Source organism: Telmatherina bonti (assembly GCF_933228915.1).
Source record: "Telmatherina bonti genome assembly, chromosome: 19".
Classification (NCBI taxonomy): Eukaryota; Metazoa; Chordata; class Actinopteri; order Atheriniformes; family Telmatherinidae; genus Telmatherina; species Telmatherina bonti.
The window spans coordinates 9,701,714-9,717,797 of record NC_136617.1 but is presented as its reverse complement, the minus strand read 5'-3'; the positions used below and the strand labels follow the sequence as shown (position 1 = coordinate 9,717,797).

General features: G+C 38.3%; 1 protein-coding gene across 1 annotated transcript; it reads right to left on the bottom strand.

Moving 5' to 3' along the window:
- Positions 1–12,181: 12,181 nt before the first annotated feature.
- Positions 12,182–15,856, bottom strand: LOC306770418 (tektin-B1-like; the record flags this gene model as incomplete). The annotated part of the gene is made up of 9 exons (XM_079259278.1): positions 12,182–12,386; positions 12,479–12,558; positions 12,759–12,902; positions 12,990–13,097; positions 13,528–13,780; positions 13,892–14,103; positions 14,195–14,320; positions 14,491–14,659; positions 15,852–15,856. 9 exons carry the CDS (start codon positions 15,854–15,856, stop codon positions 12,182–12,184), a joined length of 1,302 nt encoding a protein of 433 aa, XP_079115404.1.
- Between the last annotated feature and the right edge of the window lie 228 nt (positions 15,857–16,084).

Here is a 16,084-nt window from a genome sequence, read left to right as displayed (position 1 = left end):
GCTGCTCGTCTGTGTCACATGACGTTAAAGTCGCCTCAGCTCACTCTGCGGCGCAGTGATCCCTGCAGTTCTTCACCACCGTTTTGCCCGTTCCCCTGACAGAGTTTCTACCTCCTGTTGATCCTTTCCTGCCTCGGTCATCCCTTCACCTCGCACTCTGCCAAGCCTACTAACCACCTTCCACTTGCTGCGACTCTCAGTTTCACCTCAGCCTCGGCTGGACTGCCTCCTCAGTAAACCAGGTTCTTTCATGCCTGCCTTTCGTAAAATAACATTTAACATCTCAGTCCAAGTTCGGGCTCATTTCAACCCTTTAGTTTTCCCAGATTATTAAAGTGGGACCATTATTCTTTACAAATATCTTTTTTTCCCCTTATTTCTATCATTGGCTGTTGGGTTAAGTTTAGGTGCTCAAGCTCCATTGTTTGGTTTAGTTTAGGAAACTTTCATGGCGTTTTGGGTTAAAATGGATATTATTCAAATTTGCCACCGTAATGGAAAAGTGGCTTTATTTATTAATTTAGCTTAGAATATTAAGGCATTATAGAAACTTTCAGCAGGCATCTGTATCTTAATGGTTTGAAATTCCTTCTTGACTTGGTGCAAGTGTTGCAGGTTGTTAACCGTGCTTAGAAAAGCTGTTTACATACAGTTTATTCAGTTCATTTCCCTGTCAAGTTGTTTCTTGGTTCAAGAAAAAAACTTTTTCTGAAACAAATAAAACCTTTACTTTCCAAATTCCTATAAATTCATTCCATTTCAAAAGTAAGTTTTGTGTGGAAGTGGACTTTTTACTCGTCCACAAGCCTCACGTGCGCTAGAAAGCCCCCAAACCCAACAAATCCACACTAAATCAGTCTATCCTTAAACAGGGTTTCAATAAAATCTCAGATTATCTGGAAGCTGATAAACCTGCAGTCCATCTGGTTGCTGCACTTCTGCTGCGCTGTTGCCTCCCTGCTGAAATTCAGATGTGAAATCTGAAACTGATGAGAAATCTAGCCCGAATGAGAGCTGCTTAAGGTCACAGGCAAACTGGGCCAAGAGTCAAACAGCTGCTGATCATGTGTATCACTTTGCTAATAAAGAAAAACAGTGAAGTTGGTTTATTTAGATCTCCTTTTGTGATGAATTTCTGATTCCTATTAAGTCAGATTTAATAAAAAAGATTGTAGATTTACAGATGTTTAACAGTACTTTTACAGATCATGACAAAGCACATGAGGAGTAAAACGCTTGAGGACTTGCATCCATGGATGGGAATACAGTTTTCTAAGTGTGAATTTGTCATCCAAGGTTAATATAAAACATGTTGGGGGGGGCTTTTTTCCTTCACTGTTGACTTCTGACCTTCATATAAACCCATAAAGTAAACGATTGTTAGTGTCTGAGTGGCAGTAAAAAAAATGTCTAAATCGCCCACACACTACTGACAAAGTGGATGTTTTCTTTCTAAAAAGTGCAGCCCGAGGCGTCAGTCTGCTGATGTCACCACAGCGAGATTAATCTGAGTCAGACCTCTCAGCCAGCTCCCCTCTCCCTTTCCAATGGGAGGCTCTGAACAGCCAGGATGAAAAAAAAAACACACACTGCATTCCTTTCATGCCTTATCCATGATCTAAGACATCCAGCAGACAGCTCTTTTCTTTGTTGCACAGCGTTTGGGCTTTTTGAAGCTGCATAAACTGAAGGGTAATGTTTTTTCAGACATGAACTAATCTTGATCAAAGAGGAAAAGTCAATGATTAAAAAGGCTGACGAAACAAAACCCAGCATTCCCAGAAAGCGATTGATCACAGTCTTAATGCTTTTTTCCACACAGAACAAGAGGATAGTCGGACATTCTGCACAAAAATAATAGATCTTACATCTTGTTAAAATAAACCATGTTGTCTATAAAACGAATTTGCAAAGCTACAGATAATGATCATTAAGCTCAGTGGTTAGTCGGAGCTATGCAGCCTCTAAAGCTTAATGTTTTGGTTTTATTTTCTAGAGTTTCCATTTGATCCGCTTAAGTTAAGCATTTCTGATGTCATACATCAGTAATTCCCCACCAGGAATGATGAAAAAGAGTTGGCTGAACATTAACCCCATGCCTGGATAAACATTGTTCATGTCCAGACTGCAGTAGCCCCCAAACTCTGGAACAGTCTCCCTCTTTCAGTGAGGTCTGCTGGGACTTTAAGTGGTTTTAAATCTCTTTTGAAAACTTATCTTTTTATGTTTGCTTTTAACTCTGCAGAGCAGGAGCACTCTGTCTTTTCTGCCTTATTTTGTCTTTTAACTATTATGTTGTCTTTATTTTAGTGCTTTTAATGTTGATTTATTTTATTTTACCTGTTCAGCACTTTGGTTTCTTTGAGGTATGTGAAAGTGCTCTATAAATAAAGTTTGATTGATTAAATGAATGTGAGAAAATCACAAAAAATTAAAGGTCCCATTTTCAACTTTTTTTCCAACACTTTATTATGGTGGCACAACATCATTTCCACTTTCAATTCAGCCTTGCCTCTTAATTTCAGCCTTTCCTAAAGTGGCTCTGATGAGCTCTACATCGAATAGGCTGTTTCTCTGTCTGAACCTTTAAAAGTTCCTGAGCAGTGCCTCTCCACGCCCACTCCACGCCCCTCTGGGGGATTTTAGCAAGCTCAGCTAGCCAGGTGGGCAGGTCAATGGCAGCATCCACTACTGAAGGAAGTCTTTATTTTGTAACTTCATGAGGTCACATATAGAAAGATCTTTAACTCACTTTCACAGAAAAATGAGCTAAAAGTCCCTTTTGGAACCTCATCGGCAGGCTATCAAGACACTTAACTGTTAGAAAACCTTTTTAAAAAGTGAATTTTGCATCATATGAGACTAAGTTCCCCTGATCCAGTCCAGCTACGTTCACAAACCTGCACTTGCACAGTAAGATACCCATCCAGACAAAAGCAAGCAGCCTTCAGCTTGACATCCTGCAGATTTTCTGCACATCAGCAACCAAACGTGAGCTGCAAACAGCTTCTGTCTGTACAGAACCATGTAGACATCAGTAGTTTGGAGTTCAAGTCTGCAGCTACTTTACATGCAGCCACAATGACTGAATCAAAAAGTAAGAAATACCAGAATATACCAGTGTTTTCTCCACAGTCACTCCTGCTGAAGGAGGAAATATTACAACTGGAAGGAAAGCTCTTCTCTAATGCTTCAGTCGGAAACAGTATCAGATTGTGTACTTTGCCCCGTAATATCTCTGTCACATGAAAGTAAAGCCAGTATGTTTAATAAAATCCAAAAGGGCAACTTTACAGGTAATAAGTTGAATTGTTTTCAGTACAGACAATGAACCTGTTTGCAAGGTTGACTTTATTTAAACTCTTAGTGATGCCATCATGAATAAAAGTGAAACCCAAATGAGAAGACAGAGGCCGACGTCGATCGAATCCATTCATCTTTCCCGTAAAGGTGTCTGTTAATCTGATATTTATATTTCTCAAGACGCTTCATAAGCTTTTATCACGCATCTGTTTCCTCTTGCAACTCACCCACGCTGGTTTGGCGGATAAATGTGCAAACAGAAAGTCAGTGTCTGTCCTGACAGATGTCTAAACATCCAACCACACTTGCAGAAATTTCTGATGTCTAGGCCACAGAATATCACAATCATGTGTAATCACAGCTAAATGAGATTAAATGTGCTAAAAAGATGTTTACCCCTTTTTTTTTGTGAGTCTTTGAGTTTCCAGCGTTGGCACCACCCTGCATGCACAAGTTTCTTTGATTTGCATGTTGTTAATGCTCCTCTGGCACCTACTTCCAATTTTCCCAGTTATGTCAGACAAATGGCTTCCTTACAGTCGTGACAGACGCAGACGGAAACATTCACAGAAGCTACATGCAGCTGCTTTGAGATTAATCTTGTGGTTGTGAGGGTTAGAAATCAAAACAAGTTTCCATCCAGCTCTGTGGTTTTCTGTCTGAATCAGACACAGCAGTTCTGGGCCAAAGAGAAGGGAGGGAATCTACGCGGCGTTGCTTGTGAATGTGGCCCTGTAGCCACCTGTTCTGCAACTGTGAACAATTACAGCTGAATCTTACCCAGGAGGATCACATGTGGGTTCATTTGAAGGGTTAACGTTTATTCATTGTGACAGATGACACTTTTATAAGTTAAAAAAGCATCATCTTGTGGCTCAATTTCTGCACCGTCTTCTTGTCTTTGCAGTAATTCATGAGTCCACGTCTTGTCTTTTCCACCTGCTGCTGTTGACGGAGCTGCTTGTCCATTCATCGTCCCGTCCCGTCCACAGTTTCACCACCTGTGGAGTGCTCAGATCAATGATCCATCAGATCGACAGTTTGTTAAGCTCATCCGAAAACCTCCACGACTTGGTGAGATTTCACATATTTATTTTTATCTTTTTAGTTTTTTTCTGGTAAAACCATTATGTGACAAAAAGATGAACATTTTCCATTATTGTTTTGATCAAATGTTGCTTTTCTTTGTAATTGTATCTCTTTAAGGTGATTTATAACCAACATGTCGTTCTGTTTTTCCACTTTCCCCTTGTTTTGTTTCCAGCCTGATGATGTGCTGAGAAGGGTTGCTATGGTGGAACACAGACTGGAAAGTCTTCCGAAACTACCACACCAATCTGCCATCCACACAAAGAAGGTAACCCCCATCTTTCTGATCTCTTGGAATCAATAAGAAATCTGTAAATATTGCATGAATAGATGAGTCTAAAATGCATTCATTAAGTGAATCCGTCTTTGCAGGTTAACGAGTCACTCTTGCAGCTGTATGTGTACACCGAGTCCTTCAGGTTTCACATGAACTGGCTGAAAGATGCAAAGGAAAACGTCAGTTTGCCCTTTGAGGCAGTTGAGGGCGCTAGTGTTCACCTCAGGCACCTTTCTGACCACATCCGAACGTCTCTCCAACATGTGAGTGCACCAATTAATTCAAGTCAAATATAATTATTGAAATGGATTTTAAGAAGTGAAATTTAAGTTAGAATTGTGATAAATTGCAAAACAGTTTGGGGTTTTAAGACACAATAAAATAATGTAGATGATGCTAAAAATGTGCTAAAAGTTCTAAAATCATTCTAAAGATTAAATGAAAGCTTGTGATTTTATCACAGTAGAATATAAAAATTAAAGAAAATAGAAAGTTACAAATATAAAAACAGAAATTCATTAAAGACTTTTATAAATTTGTAGAATTGTTTCATCTTTTGTCAATTAGTATCATTCTTATCTGTGGAACAGCTTTAAAGACTTCATTTGTGAAGCAGATCCTGGTGTGGACAGATCCCTGAGATATCATTTCCTTCGCGTCAAGGCAGATGTTTATCTCCAGTTATGCTTTGACAGAAACTAGAAGTCAGAGTTCATGCTAGAGAAGAGTGTAGAGGTGGATGAGGGGAATGGAAGTTTAATTATATGGAAAATAATTGTTTTAGCGTCATTTCTTCTGTCAGAAAAATTCAAATGAAAAATTGAAAACAACAAACCCAAAACAGAGGAAAGAGAATAAAATGTGCACTGCTAAAAATGTGCTTGTTAAGTCAACTTAACTGTGACTGATCTTTTCGTTTTAGATCAATCAAGAGGTTCCTGAGTTACTGGCTCCCTCCCTCCCTGCTGTGTCCAACGCCTTCGATGCTATCAAATTCTCCGTAGAAATCTCAGAACAGTTAAAAGTCTTCTGTTACTTTTCAAAGCCTGCGCTACGGTACTTACAGAAACAGTCCGACTGCAGAAAGCATTAAGGCTACTGTGTAAGCCTTCAGGATGTAAACAGCTCTTCATGTCTACTTGCAAAACCACTGTTTACTTGATGTCTTTTGAGCAATATTTTCCATGCTGGTAGACTATCTCAAGACAATAAGTTGGCCAGTCTGCAGCTTTAGTCCTGACTAAAAGCATTGCATCAACAAAGTGGATAGGTTGCATTCATATTGGTATACACTTCCCAGTTACAAAGGGGATACAAAAATGTGTATTAATTGTGTAAAATATTTATTGACTTGTTATTTATTTTAAAAAAAAAAAAAAAAAAAAAAAAACCTACTACAACATTTTATTTTTCCTCTGAGGAAAAAAAAAATTCCTTTCTTTGTCGTTTAATGTGTATGGGCACTGTTGTTTCCCCATAAAAATCTTATTGTTTTTCATTCGTGTTTTTAAAGTAACATTTCAGTGACTGTTAATGTGCATATTTTTACGATTGCACAAAAATGCAAATACTGGTCATTTAACTTAGTCTAGTAATTTAGTTTGTGAACAAAGAGTCTACCTGTCATTTCCTTAGTCACAAAACTTGCTAATTAGCTAATAAGTATGCTAACATGCTAGCATAAAAAAAAGCTAACACAGCCTGTTTTGCAGAGCTTGGCAATGTTACTTTCCAGTGTCTCTCTAGCATTGATATTTTTGTTGAAGCATCAATTTAAAGTATTGTTTTCAACCATTGATTTAGAGTAAAGTTACCATTTTTTTAATGCAATGTATTAGCAGCTAAACTAACATTAGCTTGCATTGATGTTTATGCGTGTGCTTTCTTTGTAGTCGTAGGTACTTATGTGTATGTAAGGAGATAGAAAACACTGTGGAGACAAGCTGTCAGAGTTTCAAATCCATTTGTTTGTATTTTATAAAGACCCACACTTCACAGGGTTAATATTTTCCACATAATTCACTCCTACCATCGGGAATTGATCAGTGTAAAAACTTCTCTACAACTGATTTCACAGCCAAGTTTCGTGAGCAAAAAATATAATGTGCCAATTCATGCCACATCATTGCAAACTTTACATTTATTTTCTGTCACTGGAGTCTAATTCCTCTGAATAATTTAGATTCCACAGCTTAGTGTCATGAAATAGCATATTTATAACATGCCAAGCCATGAAACTTGTTATAACATTATACTGTGACAGAATGACACTAGTACTTTTACCCTTACCAGAAGCATTTGGAAACACATTTTAGCACCATAAAATGGCAAAGAAAAATATTAAAATGTGCCTTAATGACAAGAAGAAGTACTCCCGAAGTGGCTCAATATTCACAGCTACTTATTAAGATCGTGTTGGACGTGTTTTAACTATGTTGGAGTGTACCAGCAATGCGAAAGGAAGCTAAATTTTGCTTGATTTTGCTGTGATGTCACTTGCCAAGCTCTCTTCTGTTCAAGCTCCACAGTGGAGCAAGTTCACAACCTCTCCAAGCTACTAGCATGAATTTCTGTTTTGTTTACGCATGGCAATTCTGATCCGATGTACTTGACGTATTTTGGGGTTGATTTGGTGCGCTGTTTACAGGAGATTTGTCTTTCAGCAGATTGTCATATGGACTTTTATTTTTTAAAAGAAATCAGAATGTAATGTTATGGTTTTATGTCATGTTTCACATGAAGCCTTTTTGAAATGTACTGATGAACTGTGCTGAGGTACTGTTACCTGTTATCATCTCCCCATGAGACTGTTTACACTCATAGTGCCTGCAGTGTTGGTCGGCTTCATGAGCTTAAGGTCAAGACAACATTTCGGAACATTTTTTTAAAAAAATATTTTTATTTTCTATTTAGAATGCTATTTATGAGCTTTTTATATTATGTATTTAAACAGTTTTAGTTTAAGATGCTGGCATCGGACTTTTTTTCTATACATATTGTGCTATTTAATAATATTAATATTAATGTAATGTCATAATGACTTATTACAGTATTATTTATGCATTTTTTTAAAATGTTTTTGTGTATGTTTTACACTTTTAAAGTTGTTAATAAAGTTTTAGTTTGAAACTAATGTGCTTCATGTGGTTATATTTTTACATTTATCAATAATTTCCTGTAAATTGGAGCAAAGAGAGACCTTGTTTTGGGTGTGGGGAGACACTGATGTTATCACAAATTAACCTCCAATCATCTCTAAATAACAACTCATTTTTTGAAGGTAAAACATTCATCATGTTATTAATCTTTATCATTACCTGTTTAGAAACATAAGTCTTTTTTTTTGTTTGTTTGTTTCAGCTTCCTTTCTCAAGATTATGTGTTTTCATCTTAAACTTAAAGAGCTCATCTCAGGATACTGGAAGAATTTTTGGTCAGAGATTATATCAATAAATGAGATATTTTACCTTGTAAAACCACGTTAAACTGTGCCAAAAGAGACATTTTCGAGAAATTGTCATAAATTTTGGACTATAACGTCTCTAATTTCATTCATTCATTTTACTAGAGGTTTCCTGTGCAGAGATTGTTTTTACATGCTGCAGATGCATCATTAAAGTAATATTCATATTTATCCTGAATGTTTATTAATGTATTCTTTTTTTCCTATATTCATCACCAGTAAGAGATATACTCACCTTTACACATCTTAACAAACCTCACAAGTGTTTTCTTGACTCCAAAAGTATTTACGTGGACTTTCTGGCTGCAGCTGTTTCAACTTATTGTGGGTATGCACATATTGTTTTTGTCATAAACTCTCTATCCTAAATCAGCAGCACTGAACATTGACTATTTTTTGTACTTTGATGCCACCTATTAATTTATTTATTCATTATTCCTTATCCAATGAAGGGTGGCAGGGAAGCTGGAGCCTATCTCAGCAGTCTTTTGGGCGAAAGGCGGGGTACACCCTGGACAGCTCGCCAGTCCATCCCAGGGCTGATGCCAGCTAATTTAGCCAATTGCTAATTGCATCTTGTCTCTTTTCTGAGCTCTCTGTAACAAATAAGTCAGTCCAATGTTGACTCCTGTCATAACTTTTACTTTTTCCATTTCTTATAATTTCCTACAATAACGTCATCCTATGTTTCTGTTTTCTTTAATCAGCCATTATCAGGTGATACTCTGGGTTGTGAATGTGGATTCTCAGCCCAAAGACACACTTTAGGGCACAAGTCTCCAAAGTTGGTCCAAGAGAGCCACTGTCCTGCCGGTTTTTGATGTATCCTTGATCCAACACACCTGGCTTTCATTGAATGGATCCAACAGCCAATGAAGTTCTGCACAATGACTGAGTCATTTGAGTGAGGTGTTTTGAAGCAGGGATACATGGAAAACCTGCAGGATTGTGGTCCTCGAGGACCAGAGTCTGATAGCCTTGCTTCAAGGCAACAACAGACCTGAGGGATGTGGAAGATATCTGTCAGAGTGCCAGAAGCAGTGTTTTGATAAGGAATATTATGCAGGTTTGCATTAAGTCACAGAATTAAGTGTTTCTTTCTAATTTTGGCGTTTGAAGGCAAAAATGCTAAATATCTTGTTCTTCTATACGTTGATGTTTTTGTTTTGGACATACTGTACACATGGTGAGAATTGTAGTTTTTTGGGGTTGAAGCCACCATTAAATGGAATATTCTTTGTTATTTTGTTAACTAATTAGTTAGGGCAGGGGTGTCCAGTTCCCACAATCCTGCAGGTTTTCAGTGCATCCCTGCTTCAAAACACCTGATCACAATCAGTCATTGTGCAGAACTTCATTGGCTGTCAGATCCATTTAATGAAAGTCAGGTGTGTTAGATCAAGGATACATTAAAAACCTGCAGAGTTACATGAATCCAGTAAACTCGGATCCATCATAGCTATCTCAAAATTAATAGATTCATTTGTATGAAAATGACCCATGTTAACTGCATACTACAGCCACAAACTCCCACTGCTACTAAACTATACTAAACTACTAAACTAAAACATGTCAACAACTTGTTTATCCTGTTTCCACATTGTAGCAATCTGAGACTACTGAACCCTAACTTCTAAACTTCCTGCTAGTTTAACAGGACATAACACGCATTATGCCTTAGTGTTAGTTTAAATGTCCACATCCAGCTGAGGAAATGCAAACACAACACTGTTCACACAGCGCTAAGGGACACACAAGCAGGATACACAGACCGTTGCTGTCCTGGAGTAACACGGAGACACTTGCATAATGTCTGCTTGTTGACATATGGCCTCAGACAGATGATCTCACACACAGACAGATTTTTTTTATCCTAACTAAAGCTGACCTCTGGGGAAAGACGTGTACAGTATGTGTGGACTCTGGTAACTGGTGTCAGCTGAGAGTCGGATCTGGGTGTGAGGGAAAATCCTTTGGCTGTTGAATGAGGGATTGTGAGAATGATGAGGATTAATTTGCTGACTGAAAGATCAACAGCTTAAAGCAGATTACATAAGTGTCAGAAGTAAAAATGACATTTTAAAACCTTCCATTTTTGAAAAAAAAAAAAAAAGACAATGTAATAACAGACTAAAATGAATGCTTTAAAGTTTTCATTTGCATCATTTTTAATTGATACTTTTTTGCTGTTGTTAATAGATGTTAAGTACCAGAAACATAAATTAGTTTCCAATAAAGACCCCAGAGTGTTTAATGTCCAATGTCTGTTTTATGTATCATGTCTCCTTCTATAAAAAATAGACAAATATCTTCATTTATTCACATTTGGACCAGTGGAGGGACATATGGACATATAACACCGTCCTGTTACTCATGTAATCCTAACAGAGACCAGAGCAGCACAGCAGAAATGTGGTCATCATGCCAACAGGATGGTAAAAGTCCGACACCACAAAGCTCGTTTGCAGGGATACAAATCACGGTCTGAGGGAGAAGTCATCCACAATAATAAATATTATAAAGTACCTACTCAAAGTACCTACGCTTTTCTTTTCTCTTTCTCTTTTTCTCCCTTCATCTTCTTTTTTCCCCTCTTATCCTGCCAGGTCCAGCACGGCCTTATCAAGACTGACGATGATGACAAAAAAAAAAAAATAATAATAATAATGATAAAAATATTCAGATTATCAGGAGCAGCTGTATACATGAGATGTGTCCCTTGACAGAGCAAATCTGTCTGGCAAAAATATGGCGCGCAGATTGCTGTTCTGTTTGTTGAAATGCTGGACAGGACAGGTTGAAGAGGTGCTACGATGGTATTTGGAGTTTTCTGAGCTTTCTATAGTGTTACAGTGTTGAATCCTCATCAGACATGTGAACGGCACTGTTTTTTATCACCTAAACGCATGTTTGAGTTTGAGTTTGAGTTCCAGCACGCTCTCCGTTCGGTTTCCATGGTGACGAAAAAAACGTCGTTTTACAGAGTTTTTTCTACTTGGAAATCCTTGTGATGTCCCGGGGGATAAGGTTCGGTGATTGGTTACCTTCTACTGGTTAACAAGGGCATGTACAAATACATCAGGCGGGTGGAAAACGTGGGATAAAGTTATTTCCAACGATGGCTGGTGAGTTTACCAAAGAGAGACATCCTGCTGCATTCGTTGCTGTGGGTTGCTGTTTTCCACTTCGTTTTCAGGCTCTGATTCAGGTTCCAACATGTAGGGCTGTATGCTATGTGTTGACATTGTATTTTGTTTTTTTATTTATTGAGTTCATATTAGCCTAATCCTTCTGTTTATGAGATGTTACAATGACGGCAAAAGCAGGTGCGGTGCGCGCTCCCGATGTAGTGCAGTGGCGGGAGGCGGGGCTTAATGCGGAAGAGTCTCAATCCACTCGTTTTGCCCGCAGGCTGATCCGACAGCCTACGGAGAGGGTCGGTCTGAAGTAAATAAAGCCATTTGTGACAATAACTCCATCAATCCCAGCCCTTCTGGTCTCAGAAATAAAAATAAATTAGCCTGAAATGCACATAATAGTTCCACTTTAAAAAAAAAAAATAAAGTACCTACTTAGTCAACGGCTGATAACAAAAGTCCATACAAAACAAAATGATCTTTTCTTTTTTCTGTGGTGTAGCATGTTGGATCACAAAGCAGGTTAACAGAGAAACTACAGGCATTCAGAGACCAGACCTCATTCTAACCATTGTACTTTTTGTTTCGTCAATCAGTTTGGGCCTCATTCTTTGATTAGAAGCTCTAATGGTAAAGTTATCTCCATATCCTCACCATCAAAAAACCTTTAAAAAAATCTACAATCCAGACTGTAATCCAGATAATCCCAAAAATATGATCACTTGTTCCTTGTTCCACGTCTCAGATTTCCTTGCTAACAGTCAGGCTTTTTGTCTGGGCACATTTTCTACTCAAACCATTAAAACCCATGTGAAAGTACATGTTAAACCACCATACGTGTGCTCATATGTATTTTATTGAACATGCCCCCACATGGAGAAGACCACACAATGCAGCATGTACTGCTGCGCTCTACTGTAAGTAGGGGTAAGTCCTGGAGCTGCTTGCAGCCACATGTAGCTTTGGCTTGTTGGCGAAGATCACATCATTGTCGAGGGCAGCCAGGAAGCTCTGGTGCAGGTTATGGCACCTCTGCTGCACCTGCAGGGTACGAGTAGTTTTGGCCAGTTTGTCCTCCACAGCTGCTAGGCGCTTGTTGGCAAGCTCCAGATCTTTCCTACAAGTTAAAAAAGATCCGTCAGTCTGCAGCCACAGTTACTCTACATAGATGTAAACAGTGTGACCCTTCGTGTGAGTAAACAGACTTACTGGGCGAACTTCAGCGCCAAGGAAAAACCACCTGCCATTGTTGCCAGGTCCCGTCTCTCGTGAGTGAGGCTGATGTGAGGCTGCAGGAGCAACGCAAACAGAATTCAATCATAGAAGATTTTTTTTTTTTCTTTCATACTAGTTTGTTCATTTTCTGCAGAAATAGTTTCTATAGATGCTGAATGTCTGATTCTGTGGACATGGCGGGATGTCAACTGCATCCCGCCACTGAAACAGCCACAAGTCTTACACTTGCAGCCGTGTTCATTGTGGCACTTACGCCGTCCAGGCAGAGCTCATATCCGTGTCTCTGGTTGAGCATTTCCAGGCAGTAGTTGGGCTGATGCAGCCTGGTATCACAGTTCCTGAGCTGGTTGGATACTTTCTGTATGTCGTTTGTCAAGCCAGATATCTCATCCTGGATCTTAGGGTAAAGAAAATGAACAAAATAAATGAATGGCTGGAGAAATAAAAAGCCATTTTAAGGCTACAGACTGTGTTAAAAACGGACCTTTTTCCTCTCCCACTTCAGTGTTTCCTGGATCCTGGCCAGCTTATGGATCTTCCTCCTCATGGAGCCCTGTGTGTTGTGGCGCAGATTGTCTTGGGAGCTTTTTAGCTGTAAATTAGAAAAGCACATAAGCACTGACCTGATTATATCCTAACCTTATAAAACCAAACGCCTCATATCTGATGCAGTTTCTGAGACATTTTGCATCATTTTAAGGTAGAAAACTTTACTCAAAACCCTGTTTTACACCGTGAGATTCTAGTCTCCTGCACCCTGGTGGACACCAAAATCAGAAGACTACACTTCAAATATTTAGATCTATCACTTGGTAACAAATGGTAAAAATATGAATAGAATTCATTGTTAATTTTTTCAGATTTTATTAAATGGATAAATGGAAACTTCAAGTTAAATAAATATGATTTTTCTTAGTTTTTAATGAGCTGCCTTTATATTAGATTGTTAAAAAAAAAACGTAATTCAAAGCATAAAAACTCATCTATGTGTGAATATAAAGGACAGAAATGCGTTGCCTTACATGGACCAGACACCATCGCACGTTCCTCCTGAACAAAGACGACTCCTTAATGAGCTCATCTGCTGTCTGCCTCAGGTTTGTGCAGTGAGAAAGCCAATCGTTGTAGTTCACGTAGGCGGGCTTGTGTTGAGCAGCAGGCAGCTGGACGGCTGACATGTTGACGTCATAAGTGATGCATCTGGTGGTGAGTTTGATGGATTGACATTTGTCTTGAAAATCTGCCAGAAGCTGAGAGTGGATTTTCTGCAGAGAACTGGATTGGAAGGTGGAAAGGCGAGATGACATGATGAAGAGGAAGGCTCTCACGTCACCTCAGTTAAAGAAACCAGAAACTGTAAAGATCGTCTCATGTTGTTCACCAGACCTTAGGTTGTCAAGCAGCATGCAAACATGGTTCTGCAGCAGTTCTCTGCTCTCGTTGGTCAGCTGCTCTTCTTTCTTCAGGCTGGAAAGGACCTGATCTTGTCTCGGGACAGGACTCGATAAGTCCAAGCTGTCACTGAGCGCCATGCAGTCACTCACACGTTGACTGTACACCTGCTTCTCATGAAGACAGCGCTCAACAACATCTTTCATCTGCAGATAAATGCCAGGAGCAATGACGTCAAAGCTGCTGCTTACTTCTCTAAAATAAAAAATAATAGTTTTTAAATGCTAATGCATGCACCTGCATTACAGCAGTAATTTCTTGGTCCACTCGGCCGATGCTCTCGGTGATGTGAGTCTGCCACTGACTGAGCTCCATGTGGCGAGATCTGAGGTGCCCCGTGGTGTTGTGGATGGCAGAAGGGACCTGCGGTTGTAGACAAGTTCTTACATTCTCACAGAGAACAGATGCAGTCAACAAATGCAATAAAAAAAAAAAAAAGCAAAGATACAATCATTTCATCAAATGGATGGATCCAAAAACCAAAAAGTTTCATTTACTGTGTCAGAAATGGGAAGTTAGAAGATGCAAACTACCTGAGAAAAGTCATTGTTGAAGGTGGAGATGATTTTGTTATCGAGCCTCAGCAGCTGGTGTCGCTGAAGCTGTGGCCTGTTGGGCAACAGATTCTTATTCTCTGGCAGGACAACGTGGGTCATCTTGCTCCCAGACTTCCGCTGGTCCGCTTGCAAAGCACCGTGTTGCCTGACGGGACAACAAAACGTTTAACCCTTACAGCAGTAAAAACCAATGCTACATTTTTTTGATTAAGTATTTCACTTCTACAGACATGAGCAATGATACTTTTTTGTTCATAAGGGATATTTTGAATTATCAATATATTCTATTAAATATTTATAAAACTATATATAATCATAATTATATTATTATATTTTATAAAATGTAGCTGTATCATTTTATATGAAATGAAATGAAAAATACTTTATTAATCCCCAAAGGGAAATTCAGTATTGTAGGACATAATAATAATAAATTTGAGGAGGTCTTGTTCTGGAGGCTGATGAGGCTGATGAGGCTTATGTTTATCAAAAGCAAACTTGTAATTATGATTCATGCATTTATGTTCCCTGAAGTAGTTGATCTACAAATAACATCCTCACTCATGAATATGCAAGAAAAGGCATCTAAATAGGCGTCCACTATGCATGAAAGTTTTAAGATGCATTTAAAAGAATAAGAATAGTTATCATTTTTATGTTTCCAATACTGTGAAGGTTTATTAGTTCCATAAAAAACACAAGAAGCACTCAGAGTGCAGAACTCCATCCAGGCCATTGTATTCTTTCTTTATTTGTTTTGCTAGTAATTGTGGCCATTAGTTTTGGACTTACATGGCAAAAAGCTAAATTATCCTCTATCTCACCATGGGTAGGTCACAACTAAGTGGTCATGTAACCATAAACGGCTTTTACTGTTTATTCAAAATCTGATTTTTGTTTTCCTTCCATGTAAAAGATAAAAAACCGCTTCAGACAAATGGAAAAATTACCACAATAACTTCCTTTTTGAATTCTACAAAGATTCATAAATGATCGATTCCTCATTCATTTTCCAGAAAAGGAGGATCAGATGCTAAAGAAAACATTTTTCCATGCAGCTGTTTTCTTGAGAAGATGAATAATTATGATTCAAATATTCAGTCTAGATCAGCTACTTGAAATATTTTCATAAATGCAGTCAAATAAAACAAAAACAGCAAATCAGGAATAACAGAGGTGCATGGTAGGGCCACAAGTCTCCTAACCAAAATAACACAAGCTGTGCATTTGTTTATAAACCAACTCTGCCAAAAAAATAAACAACCTAAAGATAATAATATGAATGATAATAGTAATAATAACAAGCCTCAATATTGATACTGAATACTTTTACTCACCACATTTTGGCTGTTTTATATGAGCTACGTAAAAATAAAACTAGGTTAGTTTAGAAAAAGAAAAAGTTGCAGCTCCAGAGATGGGAGGAAAGTAAGAATGTTTTTAAGAAATAAAATGAATATACAGAATTTGTTTATCGTTACCTTGGCAACTGGAATCAGATTAAACCAGCTGATTTGCTGAAAGAACATGGAAGCTGAATGTATTCTCCATGGAAACCCTGCTGTTTACA